The sequence below is a fragment of the Heterocephalus glaber genome, unplaced genomic scaffold (assembly GCF_053883595.1).
Source record: "Heterocephalus glaber isolate CG9 unplaced genomic scaffold, H.glaber_assembly_v1.0 deba00001509, whole genome shotgun sequence".
Lineage (NCBI taxonomy): Eukaryota > Metazoa > Chordata > Mammalia > Rodentia > Bathyergidae > Heterocephalus > Heterocephalus glaber.
Genome location: NW_028258325.1, coordinates 38,650,871 through 38,672,936, shown reverse-complemented (window position 1 = coordinate 38,672,936; position 22,066 = coordinate 38,650,871). Strand labels below are relative to the sequence as shown.

The following is a 22,066-nucleotide window of genomic DNA, read 5'->3' as shown; positions in this document are numbered from 1 at the left end:
CCAAGAAAATCCAGCACAGTTTCTTTTTAGGTTGGCTGATGCTCTTCAAAAATATACCAAAATTGATCCCACATTTGAGGCAGGCACGATTGTTATTAACACCCATTTTATTTCACAGTCTGCCCCTGACATCAGGAAAAAACTAAAAAGGGTTGAGGAGGACCCCTGATCCACACAAACCAATCTCTGGAATGTCGCTTTTAAGGTGTTCAATCACTGTAGGGGGCCCTGCCCCCCCCCGCTGGAAATCTTGAGTGCCTTTTACGGACATATCCGGGCCTGCTACAAATCTACCCGGCAACAAGGAAGTAGCCCCAGTACCCTCCTCTTGCTCCTCCCCTCTAGCCCTACGGTATATATGTTGTAACAGCTTCTGCAATAAACGAGACTTGATCAGAAACCTGTCTTGTCTCCATCTCTCGTGTCCCCTGTCCCCTCTCATCCTCGCTCCCCCTCTAGGGTCTCCGTTGACTTACCCGCGGGCCGGGACAAGTGGCGCCCAACGTGGGGCCAGAGAACGGGGGATCCAGTGAAGGACGCTGCTCAGGGGCCCTAAGATTAAGATTGAGGAACGAAGAGCATACTCGACATAGAAGAGGCTTGCGATTGACGTGGACCTGCCGTCTTTTTGCACCTCGGTAAGTTGAGCAGCGATTATGGGACAGGGCATTAGTCAGCAGGAACTGTTTGTGCAAGGTCTCAAGAAGACATTACAGGCACGAGGGGTAAAGGTTACAGTCAAACAATTGCTGAAATTTTTTGATTTTATTAAACATCTCTGTCCCTGGTTCCCTGCTGAGGGAACCATTGACGAAGAGAGATGGAAAAAGGTGGGGGAGGCTCTCCAGGATTATTATGCCACTTGCGGACCCGGGAAGGTCCCGATTGTGGCGTTCTCATATTGGAATTTGATTAATGATATTATTTCCCAAAAAGCAAGGGATCCACTGGTAGCTCAGGCTATACAGGTTGGGGAGGTAGCCCTCCGTAGTGGTGAGGAGCTGACACCCGCTGGTGACACTGACGCAGTTCCCCGGGACGCCAATATGGCGCCGGGACCCAGGCCAGTTAAGGCCACGCCTTCCTCGCCAGACGAGGAAGAGGACTTGATGTCCTTTGACAGTGATGATGATCCCACCCCCGACGGACATAATGTTCCCTCGGACCAATCCCAAACGGCCGCGATCCCTGCCAAGCCTTACAAGGCAAAGCCTTGCCGGACCCCCGCTTCCTCTTCCTCCATCACTGCCTCTAAGGCAACCCCACCCTCGCGGGAGGTTCCGCCCCTATATCCCTCCCTTCAAGCCTATCGCTGCTTGCCTCCGCCCCCAGATCCACCCCAAAAGGACTCCGGAACTGACGAGTCTGCGGGGGAAGCATTGCGGGGCGGCTCTGGGTGCCCCCCTCCTTATATCCGTCCAGGCCCCAGCACTCCCGCTTTGGCCTATCCTGTTGTTGATCCCCAAAAGGAACTCCGGGACAAAATAGACTTTCTAAAAGAACAGATAAGGTTAGAAAAGGAACATCAAGAACTTATTACCCAGCTTGAGGGCTTAAGAACAGGCAAGGCTCATGGAAATGTCCCTAGAGAGGACACCCATAAGCCACGACCCCCCATTAGAGGGGCGACCCCCAGGGTGCCGTCCGGGTCAAGGGTACCCCTAGAACTTGAGCCCGTGAAAGCCTTCCCTGTCACTGAGACTGTTGACGCACAGGGTCAGGCATGGAGACACCATGGCGGCTTTGATTTTAAGGTTATTAAAGAGCTTAAAACGGCTGCGGCTCAGTACGGGGCCACTGCACCTTACACCATGGCTATTCTAGAATCGGTGGCAGAAAATTGGCTCACCCCAATTGATTGGCAGACTCTGGCCCGTGCCACCCTTGCAGGAGGTGACTACTTATTATGGAAATCTGAGTATGTTGAGAATTGTCGAGAGACCGCTAGACGCAATGCTCAGGCGGGGAATGGTTGGGTGCTTGACATGCTTCTTGGGGAGGGGGCCTACGCCACTAACGACCAGCAAATGCAATTTGACGTGGGGTTGTATGCCCAGATTCAGACCGCAGCCACTAGGGCCTGGAGGAAACTCCCTTCCAAAGGAGACGTGAGTGCCTCCCTCACTAATATCCGGCAGGGGCCGGACGAGCCGTTTGCGGACTTTGTCCACCGCCTTCTCACGACGGCAGGCCGGATTTTTGGGAGCGCGGAGACAGGGACAGATTTTGTTAAACAGCTTGCTTTTGAGAACGCCAATGCCGCCTGTCAGGCCGCTATCCGCCCCTATAAAAAGAAAACTGACCTTTCCGGCTACATTCGCCTTTGTTCTGAGATTGGGGCCGCCTACCAACAGGGCCTTGCCATGGCGGCCGCCATGCAAGGCTTCACAGTCAAACAATTCTTACAACGCCACGTCGGCAATAAATGCTTCCGGTGTGGGGCCATCGGCCATTTTGCTAGAGAATGCCCGACCGCTAAAATGCAGGGCCCCGACGCTCCGCCCCCAGGGCCCTGCCCCCGATGCAATCGGGGGAGGCATTGGGCGAGTGAGTGCCGATCCAAGACTGATGCCCAGGGTCGACCCCTCCCCCCTCTCCAGGGTTTGAATTCGGGAAACGGGAAAGGGGGCCAGCCCCGGGCCCCCAATTCCAAAGAAATTTACGGGGTGCTCAATTTTGCTCCAATAAACAGCAATCCATTTCAGACCTCGTCAGAGCCACAAAAGGAAGTGCCGGATTGGACCTCAGTGCCACCACCCACACAGTATTAACCCCAGAAATGGGAGTTCAGGCCCTTGCTACGGGAGTCTTTGGACCCTTACCTAAGGAGACCTTTGGCCTCGTAATAGGCCGAAACAGCAGTACCATGAATGGACTGCTGGTTTACCCAGGAGTGATTGATAGTGACTACTCTGGGGAAATTAAAGTTATGGTTTCTTCCCCCAAAGTTATTAATACCATTCAATCAGACCAAAGGTTTGCCCAATTGTTACTCCTTCCCCTTCTCTCCACCTCTAATAAGGCTCTTAAAAACGCCCGAGGCAGCCAGGGTTTCGGCTCATCTGATGTCTACTGGTCGGAGGTACTTTCAGCACAAAAGCCTCTCATGACCTTGTGGTTAGATGGGAGACAGTTTTCTGGGTTGGTCGACACTGGTGCCGATGTAACTATCATAAAGGGAGAGGATTGGCCTCAGGCGTGGCCATTAAAGGACACCCTCACCCATCTCAAGGGTATAGGGCAGAGTCAAAATCCTAAACAAAGTGCCAAAGATCTGACCTGGAGGGACCAAGATGGTAATCAGGGCACCATTCAACCTTATATCATCTCAGGGTTACCCATTAATTTATGGGGGAGAGACCTATTATCACAAATGGGGATAATTATTTCCAGCCCCAATGAAATTGTCACTATGCAGATGTTTAAAAATGGGTACATTCCAGGAACAGGGCTGGGAAAACACCCTACTAGCCTTACTCACCCCATTGAGCCTGTCCCTCGGCCCCCTCGAGCAGGGTTGGGCCATTTTCCATAGGGGTCGCTGACACTCCTGCGGTCCATGCTGAAAAGATCACCTGGCTCTCGGATGATCCAGTGTGGGTCGATCAGTGGCCCCTCTCCAAGGAGAAGTTGTTAGCAGCTCAACAGCTGGTGCAAGAGCAGCTTCATGCTGGCCATATCATTCCTAGCCACTCCCCTTGGAATACTCCCATTTTTGTCCTTAAAAAACGGTCGGGAAAATGGAGGCTCTTGCAAGATCTCAGAGCAGTTAATAAAACTATGGTACTCATGGGAGCTTTACAACCCGGTCTTCCCTCACCGGTAGCCATCCCCCTTGGATATTATAAGGTTATTATTGATTTAAAGGATTGTTTTTTCACCATTCCCTTACATCCTGCAGATCAAAAACGCTTCGCTTTTAGCCTCCCGGCGACCAATTTCTGCGCCCCAATGCAGCGCTTTCAATGGCTAGTGCTACCCCAAGGCATGGCCAATAGTCCCACCCTGTGCCAGTCATTTGTAGCCACAACACTTCAATCCACCCGAGACAATTGGCCTCAAATGTATATTATCCATTACATGGATGATATTCTCGTGGCGGGACAATTGGGAAGTGAGGTTTTGGCTTGTTATGCTGACCTTCGGCGGGCCCTTGAATCTTGTGGCCTCCAGATTGCCCCTGATAAGGTTCAACTAAAAGACCCTTACAGTTACCTCGGATTTCAGATGAAGGGACGTCATATTTCCTCCCAGAAACTCACCTTGCGGCTGGACGGTCTTAAAACTCTGAATGACTTCCAAAAACTGCTCGGAGATATTAATTGGCTTATGCCCTATTTAAAGCTCACTAAACATGACCTGAAGCCTCTCTATGATACCCTGCAAGGTGATAGCCACCCCACTTCGCCTCGGGAGCTCACTGCTGAGGGACGCAAAGCCATTAGCACGGTAGAACAAGCCATTCAAAATCAGACAATTACCTTTGTAGATTATAACTCTCCTTTACAATATATCGTTTGCAGAACCTCTCTCTCCCCCACCGCTGTCTTTTGGCAAACCGCTCCCCTTTTATGGGTTCATCTCCCAGTTTCCCCTAAGCGGGCCTTTTACCCTTATTATGTTGCAGTTGCAGACCTGATTGTTCTAGGTAGAGACCATGGAAAGATGTACTTTGGAAAGGAACCTGATGTCATTATCCAACCCTACCTTAAAGATCAAATCGATTGGCTTATGCAGACTACCGATTCCTGGCCAATTGCTCTCGCTTCTTATTCAGGATTATTGGACAATCACTATCCTCCCAACAAACTCATTGACTTTGCTAACAGACATGACTTCATTTTCCCAAAGGTCACTTCTTGTTCTCCTCTGCCAAAAGCCCTATCCGTTTTTACAGATGGTTCTTCCACTGGGATGGCTGCCTATGTGTGGGACGATAACATTGCCCAGTTCCAAACCGCCCACTCTTCGGCCCAATTAACCGAGCTGCAGGCAGTTATAGCGGTCTTTTCTACATTCCCTGCCCGAGCTTTTAATCTTTTTACTGACAGTGCTTATATTGCTCAATCTGTCCCCTTATTGGAAACATGTGGATTGATCAAACTTGCTTCTCAGACTGGTGGTCTCTTCCTCCAATTACAAGATTTAATCAGAAAGAGATCCGAATCCTTTTTCATTGGACACCTTCGTGCCCACTCTAACTTACCTGGCCCACTCACACAGGGCAACTGCTTAGCAGACCTAGCTACAAGACCTCAAGTTTTGGCCTGTTCAATAAATACTGATGCCCCCATTCCAATTGACCAGGCACAAAAGGCACACCAACTGCATCATCTTAATGCTCACACGCTTCGCCTTATGTATAAACTTACTAGAAAACAAGCTAGACAAATTGTTAAGGCCTGCCCTACGTACACTCTACACCTTCCTACACCTCATCTGGGAGTTAATCCTCGTGGCTTGATTCCAAATGCCCTCTGGCAAATAGACATCACGCATTACCCTGAATTTGGAAATCTTAAATATATACATGTCAACATTGATACCTATAGTGGATTCATATTTGCCACCCTGCAGTCCGGGGAAGCTACTAAACATGTCATCGCTCATCTCCTCATTGCCTTCTCAGTACTTGGATGTCCACAACAAATTAAAACAGACAATGGTCCCGGCTATACCAGCTCTGGCTTCTCCAACTTTTGCAAACAATTTGAAATAACACATATAATGGAAATCCCATATAATCCTCAAGGACAAGGCATTATAGAAAGGGCTAATCTCACACTCAAAATTACTTTAGACAAAATAAAAAAGGGGGAATGGTACCCTACCAAGGGGTCTCCTAGAAACCTGATATCACATGCACTATTTATTCTTAACTTCTTAAATTTGGATGCCAAAGGTTCATCTGCAGCCAATCGTTTCTGGCAACCAGAGACGCAACGACAATTTGCCTCGGTGATGTGGAAAGACCCCCTGGACCACTCATGGCACGGGCCCGATCCTGTACTTATCTGGGGCCGAGGATCGGTGTGTATTTACTCCAAGGAAATGAAGTCAGCCAGATGGCTCCCAGAACGCCTAGTAAAACAAGTTGATGGGCGTGCTGATGATGCCGATGACCTGACGTTGTCCAATCCTGATCAGTTAACAATGGCGCCCACAATTTCAATTTAAAATGAGCAAGGATATAATTCAGCTTATCTAGTAATGTTTGGGTGCACCCTGATGTTCTACACCGTCTTACATGTTTGTCTAGTGTTTGTTGTTTGTGGTCATGTAATTGAGCTCAAAATGTTCTTTTCTCTTTAAGGGATATTCACCCATTGTTACATTGATGATGTTATTTTGTTAAAGATATGCTTTTCTCTTGGATCAAGGTATCACTGGAATTTATTAGATTAGAGTGATTTTTAGATGGGAACTCCCTTTGATGAATATAGAAGTGGCCACCCAGAAAATATTGTTCTGGTCTTAATTCCTCAAAGGGACTCCTTAGTGAAATTTATATCATGTGATCTTAGGGAACATCGTCATCATTTAAAGTTTGGACCTCCGGCGCACAATGAAGAGGGAACTCATGAAGGACATCTGGCTGAATGAACGATCCGAAAACAAGAATAGGATGAGCTGGAAATGCCTAGTTCCCCTGATGTTGTTGACCAGGGTATGGGTGGTGTCGCCTTCAGAAGGGTTAGACCACGTGAAAAATATATGGATTCAGTTGGCAGGCTCGCTCAACTTGTCTGAGTTTTGTCTAAGTGCTGATGTAAACTTTCATTATATGTTGGGAAGTTGCCTCGTTCCTGTATGTACCCCATTGGAATCATTGCGGCCTTATACTCTGTTTAAAGATATCCCAGGAAAAAATCTCACGTATGCAGATAGTTACAATTGGGGATCTGCTACTTGTCGCAGGCCCAAGAATGCTGTCAAATTATATTCACCTAAGGTAATTATGTCTAATAAGACCGAATGTGCTGTATACAGAAATTGTACAACTAAATGTCTGCAAGTTAAACGTTTGGAAAACATGTCCTGCCGTGTTGAACAAGAAATTATGTATAGTAATTGCCATGTCTCTTTGCCAATGGGTTGGTTTTACACTTGTGAAAGGGAAACTTTTAATTACATTCCGGCCAACTTGAGTGACACTCGTTGTTGCTTGAGTCGGTTGGCTGTGATATTACCAGACAGAACTGATTTGATTGTACCTAATCGAATTAGACGGTGGTCGCCGTATACCGCCCCGGGATGTAATGATGATGTGGGTCTATTGACTGATGCAGAAGTGTTAGTCATGATAGGGTCTTTTGTTGCTCTGCCGTCCATCGGGGTACACGCGGAAGCGGCAGTACGAAGATTAGCCTGTAAAGTGGTAAAAGGATTGAATGCCACCTCCACCGCCCTGGCGTTGATTAATCAAGAATTACAGGAACAAAGACAAGCTATTTTGGATAATCGAGCAGCAATAGATTATTTGTTGCTTTTTCATCACCAGGGCTGTGAAAAAATAAAAAATATGTGTTGTTTTAATTTGACTGACAATGGAGAAAAAATCGATGATACAATAAAACAATTGAAAGACCTGGCTAATAAGGTGCACAATGAGGATGGCGGAGACCTATTTAAATGGTTGACCTCATGGCTACCCAACCTACAATGGGTAAAACAATTGTTTCTTGCCATTGCAATTGTATGTGTTTGTCTGTTATTGTCATGCTGCTGCATACAATGGATACCAATGCTTATACGTAGAAATCGCTTTGATTTTTAGATAAAAGGTTCAGGCTGATATGATTTAAAAGCCTTGTATTCCCCTTTGTATTTTAACCTATGTTAATCTTAGTAACTAAAATGTCCTCGGATAGTTCTGATTTTGTAAGGTTGTGATTTCCCCTGGAGCTATAATGGAGACAAAGATGTACGTCAAAATCAGCGGTAAATTACTGTCAGGATGTTGGCTGGACATACGCTACATGGGCCGATTCCATCTCTGCCACGGCGTAAAATTCTCGCCCCACCTGGTGAGCGGGCTGGCAAGCCAATGACGGGCAACTGAGCAAACGTGCCATGCAATGAGAGAGCCCTCGTGTGCCGCCTAAGACAGGTGCCAGAGCCTTGATTCTCTGGTTAACCGATGACGGGTAAGGTGCACGGTGCAGACACGTATGTTGCTCTGACCCAAGACAGGCTCAGCCCCCGCAGGCTTGATTCTCCTGACGCTTTTCTAAAAAATAATTTTAAAAGGGAGGACCTGTAGGGGGCCCTGCCCCCCCCCCCGCTGGAAATCTTGAGTGCCTTTTACGGACATATCCGGGCCTGCTACAAATCTACCCGGCAACAAGGAAGTAGCCCCAGTACCCTCCTCTTGCTCCTCCCCTCTAGCCCTACGGTATATATGTTGTAACAGCTTCTGCAATAAACGAGACTTGATCAGAAACCTGTCTTGTCTCCATCTCTCGTGTCCCCTGTCCCCTCTCATCCTCGCTCCCCCTCTAGGGTCTCCGTTGACTTACCCGCGGGCCGGGACAAATCACCATGAGGAATAAGCAAAACAACAAAAGATGGCTAATTACCAGATGCTGGCAGCAGCACTACTGGGTAAACCACTATCCTGCAAAAGGACATTTACTCATGATGGGCCTCCTGGGGCCTGCTTTAAGTGTAATCAGACTGGACACTGGGCCAAAGAATGCCCCAATCCCAAGCTACCACCTGGCCCTTGTCCTGAATGCAAGGAGATGTGTCACTGCAGGGTTGACTGTCCCTTTCACCAAATAGGTAAGAGGCCATCCCCTCCTCAAACCCAGTCAGCAGGTGCAGAGACATCTCTGGCAGAGCTCATCAGTGACAGAGGATTGACGGTGTCCAGGGTCATCTGCAGCCCCCTTGGCCATCACTCTCAAAGAGCTCAGGGTAACTGTCAGCATCTCAGGTAGGTCTATTTCTTTTTTACTTGACATGGGGGTTACCTACTCAGCCTTACCACAGTACTCAGGCCCTACCCATCCCTCCATAGTAACTATTGTGGGAGTTCAGGGAATACCCTCAAGCCCACTAAGTACACCAACCCTAGCTTGTTCTCTGCTAGGCAGTATGTTTTCACATAGTTTCTTGGTTATTCCTAGCTGTCCTACTCTCATCTTAGGGAGGGATATTTTAACTAAATTCAGGGCTTCACTAACCCGTCACTCAGCCAATACAGATCCTACCGATATTCTACTGCTCCTGGCTGCTCCCCCTGACTGACTCAACCCCCAATCTAACTTCACCCTCTCCTAGGGAGCTTTATATTAACCCCTTGGTCTGGGGCAACTCCATCCCTTCTGTGGCTAAATATCACCCTTCCATTCAGATCTCTCTCAAAGATATAACTCAATTTCTGAATGTTCCCCAATACCCTTTAGCCTTAAAACATTTAAAAGGATTAAAGTCTGTAATTACCAGTCTACTCAACAAGGAACTTCTCAGACCAACTAACTCCCCCTACAACACTCCTGTCCTTCCATTTTTAAAAACAAATTGTTCCTACTGATTAGCACAAGACTTAAGGGGCATCAATTCCACTGTACTTCCCTTACACCCTATTGTTCCCAACCCCTACACTTTATTGTCCCATATCCCCTCCTCTTCACATTATTTCATGGTTTTAGACCTCAAAGATAACTTTTTCTCCATCCCCCTATGCCCCAACTCACAAAAGTTTTTGCTTTCACATGGATTGACCCTGATATGGGACACTCTCAACAACTTACTTGGACAATTCTTCCACATGATTTCTGGGATAGTTTGCACCTCTTTGGACAGGCCTTGGCTACTGACCTCTTAAAATTAAACCTGTCTCCCTCTAAGCTACTCCAATATGTAGATGATTTACTTTTGTGAAGCCCCACCTTCACCTTCTCCCAAGAACACACAGCCTCATTACTTAATTTCTTATATGAAAGAGGATACTGGGTCTCCAGGGACAAGGTCTAACTCTCCCAACTCACAGTACAATACCTTGTGGTTAAGATCTCATATCAACAATGAGAAATCACCTTGGACCATAAACAACTTATTCAGGACCTCCCGATTCCTTCCTCCAAACCCAAGATCCTGTCTTTCCTGGGTCTTGCAGGCTTTCTCTGCTTATGGATAGCAAATTTCAGTCTACTTGCTAAACTCCTGTATGATGCTTCCAAGAGAGACCCAAATGAACCTATAAATAACACTTCTATCAAGGGACCGTTTCTCAAGCTTCAGGCCGCTATCCTCTCTGCACCAGCACTGGCTCTTCCAGATCTTGAAAAACCATTCATTCTGTATGTCACTGAATGAATGGGTTTGGCTTTGGGAGTCCTGGGACAAAACATAGGATCAGATTTTGTTCCAGTTGCCTATCTGTCTAAACAGCTTGATTACACTGTCTGAGGCTGGCCTACATGTTTATGTGCTTTGGCAGCCACTTCTTTCTTAGCCCAAGAAAGTTCCAAACTTACCTTTGGCCAACCAATGACAGTAAAGTCACCCCATAGCTTACAGGACTTATTCATTCATTATAGCCTCTCACACTGGTCCCCTTCTAGACTACAGCTCTTTCATACCACTTTTATAGAAAACCCATCTTTCTCCCTTCAGTCCTACCCCTCCCTTAACCCAGCCACTCTTCTTCCTGAGGTCATTCAGACACTCTCCCACTCATGTACAGCAACAGTCAAAAACCTTCTTCCCTCCCTTCCTAATATCTCCTCAGAGGTCATCTCAGATCCAGAATTCACATAGTTTATTGATGGCAGCTCAATTTCCACCCACATGCCTGGCAAGAATGGGGCAGGATACGCAATAGTTTCTTTCACATAGGCCACTGAGGCTAACACACTCCCACACAACACTACCTCTCAACAAGCAGAATTAATTGCTCTCTCCTATGTTCTTACCTTAGCTCACAACAGGTGAAGCAATATTTATACTGATTCCAAATATGCATACCATATCCTACACTCTCATAATTCCACATGGAGAGAAAGAGGCTTTATAACCACCAAAGGGATGCCCATTGTCAACGGACATCTGATACACACCCTTATCAAAGCGGCTACCCTCCCAACACAAGTGGGGGTCATTCATTGTAAAGGACATCAATTCTCTTCCTTTCCTATAGCTCAGGGAAACAATAGAGCAGATCAAACTGCCTGCAACATGGCACAACAATGTGTTCTCCAAAGCCAAAATCAGATGTTAATCATTCCGCCCTTAAAACCTAACTATTCTCCTCAGGAAAAGGCCAAATACATAGAAAAGGGTGCTACACTAAGGAATGATTGGCTTCTATATTGAGGATGCCATGTTGAACCCAATTACCAAATAATACCTCTCCTCACTGACATACATAACTCACTCCACATAGGAACCCAACTCCTCCTACACCTTCTCAGGCCTTTTCTATACAACCCATCCTTAACGACACACACACAGACAATAACACAGGCCTGTCCCATTTGCTCAACCACCAGTCTCCAAGGTGGCTTTCAAACACACACAAAAACTCACCAGTCCAGGGGACAACTACCAAGGCAAGATTGGCAAATTGATTTCACACATATGCCACCTGTAAAAAACGTTAAATATATCCTGACCTTGGTAGATACTTTCAAGGGGTGGATAGAGGCCTTTCCCTGCAGGTCAGAAGGAGTGGCTGCTGTAGTTCATGTGCTTCTAACAAAAATAATTCCTTGATTTGGCCTCCTACATTCCATTCAATTGGACAATGGACCTGCCTTTGTCTCTCAGACCACCCGACAGGTAACAGAGACACTCAATATACAGTGGAAACTCCACATCCCCTATCAACCTCAATCATCAAGCAAGGTAGAATGAGCCAATGGATTAATTAAAGCTCAACTAACTAAACTCTCAATACAGCTCAAATGAAATTAGTTTACCCTCTTCCCTTTAGCTCTCTTGGGGCTTCACTTGACACCCAAAAAACCATTAAATTCAATACCCTTTGAGTTGATGTATGGACAACCTCTCCTGTTTCCTAACTTACCAGACCCATCACCAGTACTTGCTGATTATATCCTAACACTTAATTATGCTTGTTGTCTCCTTCAAACCCTGGCTAATCAAACTCTACCCTTTCCTGACTCATCAGGCAGTCTACATCCTCCTCCTCTTTCTCCAGGTGACCAGGTCTATCACAAGACCCTGTCCCCAAGACACCTCCAACCACATTGGGAGGGACCTTTCACTCTTTCATTAATAGCTCCTACCATGGTAAAACTCCAGGAAAGGGTCTCCTGGTTCCATCTTTCCAGGATAAAAAAAGGTCTTCCAGATTTCCAGATGAAACATCCTGAACAGAAACCTAATACTGCCAGATACTCCTCCATTCTCACAGGAACTACTAAACTCAGATTATTCTGTACTCTTTCACAGATTCCTGAGGAAGGTTAATGTCTCTCTCATTCTCTCTCATCGACATTTCTAAACTTATCAGCCCAAAATCCAATTGACCTTCCTAGGTAATACAGATGTACATCCTCTTAGAGCAGCAGTTTCAGGCCTTCCTCAAATGTGCTCTGGAAAACATCGCTTGGTGCTGCCCACAGGACAACATCCCTGAGACAATCCTCCAGTGGGTAACAGACCTCTGGTTGCAGGAAGCACTAGCTGATTTTTCATGTTTTGAGATAGAGCTCTTTTCTTTTCTCCTCATTTGCTGTTTGTACACACCCGCTCATCTGCCTCAAGACATTCCCCTTTGCTAAGGGCCCTATGGGATATTGCGATTTCATGCACACAGGATCACCTATAGATATCCTCAGCCTTCTCTTATTAATTCTTTTTGGCCTTCTCTTTGAGATTGGGCTCACTGCCACCACCCTGAGAGATTGGAAAACTATAGACAAATGTATTCTGGTGGCAATATATTACCTCATTGTTACCCTCATTAGTATTATTGGTTGTCTACAATAATTTATCAAGGGTGACTGACAGCTGTTATTAGGGCTTCCTAACTGATTTCACCCCCTCCCCCCAAAAGATTCCCCTCTACCTCTTTATTCTAGTGACTTTTTGCCATGAGCCCAATTGACTGGACCTTCTCACAAGAGTGTGTTCTCACAGCAACCTATTACCTAATTATCACCCTTCTCAGTATTCTTATTTGCCTTCACTAATACAAAAAAATGTTTCTTCACTGTTGAGACATCTTCCCTCTCAAAAGTGCAATTACACATTACAATTACAGGCCTCATTGGGTCATGCTAGCTACAGGGTCACCCAAGCTGGTCCTTTTATTCAGCCTGTCCACTTCACTGGTGCTCCATTTATGACACAGGGTCTTCTCAATAAAAATTCAGTGTTTTGTAATGGTCGCCATACACCTTGCATGATTGTGCATCCCTGGACCCCTTGCAATACAGTCCTCTCAGTCTCAGAATGCCTCCTTATTCCAACATTTAACCATTCTCCAAAATGGCTTCTGGTTGATACCAGGAGATTATTCCTCCAGTGAGAAAATAGGACCAGCAATACACAACAAACTTCATGCCAAGGACTTTTTCAACCCTTAGTAGGGGTTGTGTTGGCAGGAATGCTAGGAATATGGGAAAAGGAAAATAACAAACTCACACATCTTTTCAACATACACAGCCAATTCCGTTTACCCAGTCAAGGTGTCTTCTTCATTTGTGGGACTTCGGCCTACCTGTGCCTGCTGACTAACTGGATGGGGACTAGCACATTAGTTTACCTCAGCCCTAACATTGATATAGCCCCAAACAAACAAACTTTATCAGTGCCAACAAAAACACAGGTCAGACATAGACAAGCTATCCAACTAATACCCTTACTCATAGGACTAGGTATCACTGATGCTTTAGGAACAGGAGTAGGGGGCCTAGCTACCTCACTAACTCAATTCCAAACTCTCTCTAAAGAGCTGACAGCCTAAAAGAAATAGCTAAATCAATCACAACTTTACAAAACCAAATACATTCCTTAGCGGCTGTCACTCTCCAAAATAGCAGGGGGCTAGATCTCCTCACAGCAGAGAAGGGTGGTATAGGTATTTTCCTAGGAGAGGAATGTTGTTTTTATACAAATCAATTGGGTATAGTATGAGACACAACAAAAAAGCTCTCTGAAAGGACCTCGAACATTGATCAATGCAAAAACAATTGGATAAATGAAAATCTCTTTTCTCTAAATAATTGGCTGCCCTGGCTCCTTCCTCTGATGGGACCACTAGTCACCATCTGCCTTATCTTACTCCTAGGACTCTGTCTGTTTTGCTGTTTTCAAAATTGCTTTCAGGAATTCATGAGGGCATTCACCAACCAGACAGTCATAGAGCTCCTCATGGCTGGGTACCGGCCACTGAGACAAAGGGAAGAAGCCCCCACTTACCATGGCCCTCATCCAATCCAGGTCTACCCCAGTTTTCACTCCTTGTTAGCAGGAAGCAGCTCCAGAAAAAGAGACCTTTGCCCAACTATCATAAAACAAAAGCCTGGAATGATAGGTTTCCCACTCCCTCAGTGGCTATTATGTATGGTAGCTGCCCCCTTTCTATTGTGCCTCACCCCCTCCCCTGTGTGATGTCATGCCAAGATGGTTGCTCCCACTAAAGGAGAAACCTTTCTTCCCAACATGCCCCTGTTCCCTCCTAGAGAGTAACCTAATACTCGCTCGCCTCCTACCAACTAGTGATGTCACCAGCTCCTCCATTCTCTAATCACTACCTCACTCAGCCCCACCTCAACTCCTACAAATCCCACCCCAGTCTCTATAGAAGACACTCCATGTCCCGACCATATTGCCTTTGTCTCTCCTTTGTTCAGAGACAGCCTGGCAGATCTGCTCCCCTAATAAAGGCTTGTTGTGGCCTAGTCTGGTCTTGGTTTTTGGCCTTTTTACCTGACACCTTTATTTTCATATAATTTCTATTACTATTAAATATCTCATAAAGAAAATTCTCATTTTCTTATTTATGACTAGTTATTGCCTTACCTACTAAGGAATAGTCTTTCACACTGTTATCTATGTGAACTGACACTATTTGCTTCCCTCTCCAAATATACTTTCTTAAATACATTATTTCTTAAATTCAAACAGGTTAAAAGAACATAAAATCCCCTTTCCAAAATAAACCATCAAGGTCAATATTAGGTTCTGAGGCCACCAATAGTTTCTTGCCATGTGGCCCTCTCATATCATCGTATAAGCTAAAAACTCAATTTTTCAAGGCCAATAGGAAAATCTCTGATGCTTTGTCTCTTCTTTCATGGAAAATCTGGACTGTTGGTTAAAAGGATCCCTTTTCCTATGGTTGGGACAAGTCCATTCCTCTTTCTGATTAATCCCAAGTCAATTGATTAGGTACCTTATTGAATCTGTAAAATTATTTTTTTCTTTTCCATACTCTATTGGTTAAAAGCAAGCCACAAATTCTACCCACACTTTAGGGAAGACATGTACAAACTTTTGATTATCAGTAGGTAATAATAGGTTACCCTGTTAGAATTCTGAGAACTACAGATTCCTCAGTGTGATATTTGCATTTGAGTCTGCTAATGAGAGTTTCATAGAAATATTTCAAGTTTTAAAGCAATTTAAAAAATGATTTTATTTGTAGAATTTTTGAGTCTGTGTCTTAGTAAATTTTTCCCACTCAAACATTAAAGGAAAATAAAAAATAAAATATATGGTTAATATGTTTTCATTGCTGTTAAAGCTTAAATTCTTTCTTATTTGCCTATGTTTTTCTTCTTTTGTATTCTTTGATTTATTAAGATACCTCTGAAATTTTTTTGCCATTGTTGTTAAGGGATATTACTTTTGCCATAGGGCTATTTTACAGACTAATACATTTTCTCCCTTTGATTTAAAATGCCAGTTTTTGTATATTATAAATGTCATGAGTAATTAATTCTCATGTCAAAATCTCAATTCTTTTTCATACAATTTGATACTGTACGTATCTTTCTGTATCAAGATAGCCTTTCTACAAAATTCTTGTCTTCACACAAATCTAAGCCCTTAGAGGAGTGGTATCTATCCAGAATTTTTTGGATATTTTAAAAAATATTTATTTGCCATGTATATTAAGAAACTAAAATGAAACAAAAATATTATTGATAATTTGAATGGAATTATTAAATAATGTCAGTATAAAATAAATGGCATATTTTTGTCAAGGAGAAGATATTTGCTTTAATAAACTTTAATTTTATCTTCCTTAGATTTGGTTTTAGGGATCTTTATACATTTGATTCAGCATATCTCATGAATTTTACTGTTTTGTTTTATTTTTAAATGAGATTTCTTTTTTCACTGTATTTTAGAGTTGTTTAGTATTTTGGTTGATTGTTATAAAGTAGCTTTAATAGTATTTCATTAGTGACTTTGAATGATCCAATATACTGTATAATCAAGTACCTGTGGAAAATAATTTTTACCTCTTTCAATTTTATTTCTTATTCATTTTTCTCTTGATAAGACAAGAAAGTACAGCTAGAAAAATATTGAGAAGTGATAATGGTAGTATGTTTGATTTTTTATATTACTATAGTTATCATCAGGAAATATGTTATAAATTAAACTGAACTTATATAGTACAGTAAGCACTTGCTTAAGCAGGATTTGATATCATGTCTCACCAATATTTTTAATCTGAAGAAGTTGCTTTTATGTTTTTTCTCCAGCAAATTATTATAGTATGTTTTACATTTTAATAAATTTAACTTTAATAAATTTCTCATTTATGCTATATTACATTTAAAGTATAGCTTTTTATTGTTATGTTGAATCTTTACATCAGGCTATTTCTCTCTTCCTCTAATCTTTTCTATTTTATTTGTTCCTCAGGAATTTATTGTAGGATTGAGGGTGTAGGTCAGTGTTAAAGCATCTGCCTAGAATACATGAGGACCTAGGTTTCCACCCTCTCATTTTAAAAAAAGAAAAGTTCCACCAGAAATGTATTTTCCTTACTGTCTTTCCCTTTCTTTGAAAACATTAGCTCACTTGGAATTCATTAAATTGTAGAGCTTAATTATCATTTATTTGATGGTAGCCTCACGCCTACAAATCTATTACATTTCCTAGCAAACTACACACCTATCCAGTTGTGTAGAAACACCTCCCTTAGACTAAGTCATGGGAAGTTGAAATTTAAAATGTTGAGAAGAAAGATTATTGGCTTTTATACTTTGTGTCCTAACACCATTTTACCCACTTGAAACCAAGTAAATAATGAAAACAAAAACCTGCCTCCATTGCCTGCCTTAAAAAAATTGTTCATGCTATGCCCTGGGTATATTGGCATAGAATATTCTGTGGCTCAACTTCCTTTTTCAATCATTTCTCCTTCTCTGCTAACACATTGTTAACTTTCTTTATTTTAGTAACTTATAGAAAAACATTTCAGTGTGCTTTTTAAAGGAATGGATTCTGGCACCAGACTGCCTTTGTTAAATCTGATAAAAGCAGTCCTCTGGGTGACTTTGAGTCTGTGAACTTAACCTCTCTTTGCCTCATAAAATAGTACATCCATTATAGGCCTGTAATGATGATTTAATCAGACGATATGAAGCAATGGTGCCTGGCAAATGTAAGAACTTAGTAAATGTTTATTCTTGGGTCTAAAATAATCTATCTCCTATCATAAAATCCCCCAATCTCTGGAAACAAAAATCTTCCCGGAATTTGTGTGGCAAAAGTATAAAACCTGGCCTGACCTGTGTTTATTAGAAGGCCAAAATCTGACTTGAACTAAAGTGCAGCTATTCTTTTATTTACTAATTATTGTGAATATTTATAGCCCTCTGCTGAAATAGAAATGTTTTAAATACTGCACATTGCCCTAAATCCTATTAGGGATCCTGCAAAATATACTAAGAATCATATACACTAAGAATCAAATATGCTAAGAATTTTTTTAAAATGTAAAAAAATTGTGAAGTCTTACTCAAACACATCTAACTCCAGGGTTTCAGAAAAGGGATCATTAACCACATTAACTAGACTTTGTCTTGAATATTATATACTTGAAGAAATTGTCTCTGAATTTAAAAAAAAGACTAGAGGTATCCTTATATGTTGTTATTGTGCCCTAGTAGGTTTTTCCTATTCTCAAACCTTTGAACTATTATATTTGCCTGTAGGGTGTGTGTCTGGATCCCTGATAGAAATTCAGTAATGATATGTTGTGGACTAGATTAATGGGTTGGGGATTCTTCCCTACAAGAAAACAGTAGTCCCAGTAATATTTATTTAGTGCCTTAGAGGCTTAGTTTTGATATGAGGCTTGCAACCAACACTGAAAGGGAGAAAAAGACTTTCCCCTTGCATCATTTGGAATGTAGTGGTTGAGACAAGAACATTGCCATTTGATTCAATAAAAAGAGATTTTTCCCTAATGGAGGCATTCACCATAAGATACAGTGGGTGCTTTTCAGAACCACCTTTGGGAGGCTGGCATTATGTCTCAGAAAAAAAGAAAGAGACTTAAGGTAAAGAATGAAGAAGAAAAAGACATTAGCTCCACAAAGGAAGCAGAAGGTAAACAGAGAAAGCTAATGAGCAAAAGCACAGAAGCCTGAAACTGCAAGTTAAAACTGAGGAATCACAAGTATGATGATCTCCTTTGACCAGGAAGTGAGGAGAGGAGAGGATATTAACAAGAGTCAGAGTCAATCAACACCTCTCATGAGGAGTAATTGGTACTAATTAAAAATTTCTTTTTTTAATAATAAATCTAAAGAGCAAGACAGAAAAATAAACTCAGTCTATACTAATTTAATGACTCTTCCTTTCCACCAAAGGCCTAATAACCTGAAATTTTCTTTAAATTTGAATTCTGACTAACCATAGTTATTTGGTGGTTGAGTTCTATAAATTTTGATTTCCTTATATGATTATTATTTGGCTCAATTTCTGCTTCTTAGAAGGATGAGAGGAAAGGAAGTGTAAATGGATTTTTTGTATAAATAGGTGACTTTAAAAATGCAAGGTACAAAAAAAAAAAAAAACCCAAACATAAAAATTCAAGGTACAACATATGTCTGAGTCAGATTATGAAGACTGTGGAGTTATAGAACATCATCCATTGTAATCATTTTGTGAGCAAAATTTATAAAAGTTTAAACTGCTGCACTGGGGAAGGGTAAGATGAGGATTTACCAGACAATCATTAATATTAACAAGCAGATTATCAGCCTTTGCTGATAATAAGAGATAATAAGAGAAAATATGATCCATGCTGCGCTCTTTTACAATCTCAGTGTGTAAATTCAACATTATCTTTTCAAAATACAGCTACTTCACAACATCAACAACCTAAGGCACTGGAGTTAAAGTAGAGGTAAGGAATGACAAGAACGGGGTGGGGCCCTTTTGTAGCTTCAAACCTCAGACTGCAGTTCTGGAATTATAGGTCTCTGATTCATTATTTCAAAACCTTGCATTAAAAATATGGACAGTTTTGCTGCAATGTTTGAAAACTTAATTTTATTTTCTAAAGATTACAATGAATTGTGTTTTATTGTTTGACTCCTGGGTATAAAACGATCTTTGTGCTTACAGGATACCACTAATAACCAACTGATAAATGGTTATATTAAGCTATAAAGTGAAAAAAAAGTGTTGAGAAATGTAGAAAATTTCCTTTCCTGCTTTTTTTTTAATATACAGTAACTCCCTCGATGTTTAGGCATTATTCAATATTAAAGTCAGTCTGTGTCTATGAAGTTCTGTAAGGTAGAAGGAGAACTGAGAAGTTACTTTCTTGGAAGAGCAGAATGTCACTTATTTGAGTTGTGCCTTCAAACAATTAGTCCTCATAAGTATAGGGCAAAAGTTAAAGAATCACAATTTTTTTTCACTTTAAGTGTTGTTGAGTCATTACAATATACATTGTTTTTGTGTGCTTTATTACACAAGGATTTTCCAATGCCTGCTTAATACTTGGAATTTGATATGTGATGAAACACATTGATAGAATGAATGAAGGAAGGAATAACCATAAAATGGGGACTTTGATAAAGAGGAAGGAAAAGAATACATACATGTCTTAATAACTCATGTTATTTAATCTTTATAAAAATTCAGCTATCTTCATTAATAAATAAACAAGAATTTTAAAGCATAGCTGGAGAAACCTGCTGGAGTTTGGATTGAGACTGTAACCCAAAGGCTCCCTTGTTAAAGCCTTAGTCACCAGCATGGTGCAACTGGAATGTGGTGAAAACTTTGAAGTGGGGCCTATTGGAAGGTCTTAAAGTCTTGTGATCCTGCCCTTGAAGAGGACAGTGGATCTCAGTCCCTTCATTTTATTCTTTATTTCCACTGCCCCACCTGATGGTCTTCAGTGTACTCTTTACTATGATCTGCTGCCTTGCCATAACCCAACTCATTGGAGTCAACAAACTATGGGCTAAAACCTTTGAAACAATGAGCCAAAAATAAACCTTTCTCCATGTAAATTGATTATCTCAAATATTTGTTACAGTGATGAAAAGCAGACTATTGCAATACTTCACCAAAGTGTATATGTATTTATATGTAAGAGTATGTGTGCATTTGTCTATTAATCTACATCTGTCTATCTATCTATCATCTATCTATCTATCTATCTATCTATCTATCTATCTATCTATCTATCTATCTAATTTCACTCCTTATTTACCTGCCTATAATGCTGTAAGACAGTAGGTAGTCAACACATTAATTCTCTTTCTCTTCATCTTATTAAGTGTCCAATATTTACCATACAGTTTAAATAAATCTTTTTGAATGAATTAACACTTTGTCTTTTAGAACAACATAAGATTATGAGGTGATTTAATCAGGAAAGTTTTCTTCCACTTTCTCATATAGTAACTAATTTAGCTAATTTTTTATCCCAATGACCTAGAAAGACTTTTGTGTTTCAAAGATGATAGTCACCTTACTTGTCCAAAATTTTTACTCTGTTCTGTGAAAAATCTGAAATTTCTTTTTATTTCCCACAAATTTCAATATATTTTTACATTATTTGAATTTACATCTCAAAATATTGAAAGTTAAAGAGCTTAAAAGATACAGTGAATCTCAGAGCTGAAGAGGTACACAATTTAAACTAATGTATTCATTTCGATTGGACTAACCTTTCCCCTAAATTTCTGGAAAGGTGTAAATGTTTAGAGACTTCTGGTTGTTGACAAAATGAGGTCACATAAAAACCTTGGTTAAATGAACCTATAAAATAATAGCTTATAATCTATGTGTACTTAGAAGCATTTATCAAGCCCTATAAAACTTTTTGTGTAATATCTAACCATCTTAATACCATTTAGGGATTATTTATTTAATCAGACATAAAAATATCGCAAAATATCATTTTAGAATTTGTTTTTAATAAATATTTCAACTACTTTGTAATTTTTGCTTATATTTTTCTTTGCTTAAATTCTTTTATTGCTACATACCTGTACATGATGTATCTTGGTTCTTATTTTTTCCCCATTCCCTGTGCTCCCTTCACCTCCTCCACCCTTCCCTAATTACAAAGAGTTTGCTTCCATTTTTTCCCTTCCTTATCATTTTGAAGACATTTTAAGATTTTAAAAAATTCTAGGTTAAAAATGTCTAATTAATCTCCATTTTTCAACAAGGAAAATATTGAATTTTTCAGGTAAGAGGCAAGTCCATACATAGGGCATTGCTCACTCACATTGATGATAATTGTTTACTACTGTGCTGTTAGACAGAAATCACAGAAATTGTATTTTTGAATGAAATACAATGCTTTGAAACATTATAAAATATAAAAACATGGTAAAGTATTAAGGCAAGGCAAATTAATCTTAGCCACTTTCGTACAAAGACAATTTTTAGTTAAGTTGGAAAATAATTTACATATCTTTGGGCTGTTTATTAAGGCTATATACATACATTTAGCTCTCTTCCTTCCATGTTTGATGCCACAATAACCTTGAGAAAATGCTGAGATGGACTCTTTGTCAGCCAAGGTCTCTGAGTGACTACAATGAACAGCATTCTTTTTCTGACCTTTGTTGTATTGTACATGGAACAC

General features: G+C 41.5%; 1 protein-coding gene across 1 annotated transcript; it reads left to right on the top strand.

Annotated features, from left to right (window-relative positions):
* The first annotated feature begins 227 nt into the window (after positions 1 to 227).
* LOC147825133 (uncharacterized) lies at positions 228 to 8,443 on the top strand. The gene is made up of 2 exons (XM_087187556.1): positions 228 to 638; positions 6,525 to 8,443. The coding sequence occupies exon 2, from the start codon at positions 6,566 to 6,568 to the stop codon at positions 7,775 to 7,777; it is 1,212 nt and encodes a 403-aa protein (XP_087043682.1). The 5' UTR covers positions 228 to 638; positions 6,525 to 6,565; the 3' UTR covers positions 7,778 to 8,443.
* The last annotated feature ends 13,623 nt before the right edge of the window (positions 8,444 to 22,066 follow it).

Coding starts and splice junctions, on each gene's coding strand:
- LOC147825133 (XM_087187556.1), top strand. CDS start 6,566: ATGAAGAGGGAACTCATGAAGGACATCTGGCTGAATGAACGATCCGAA.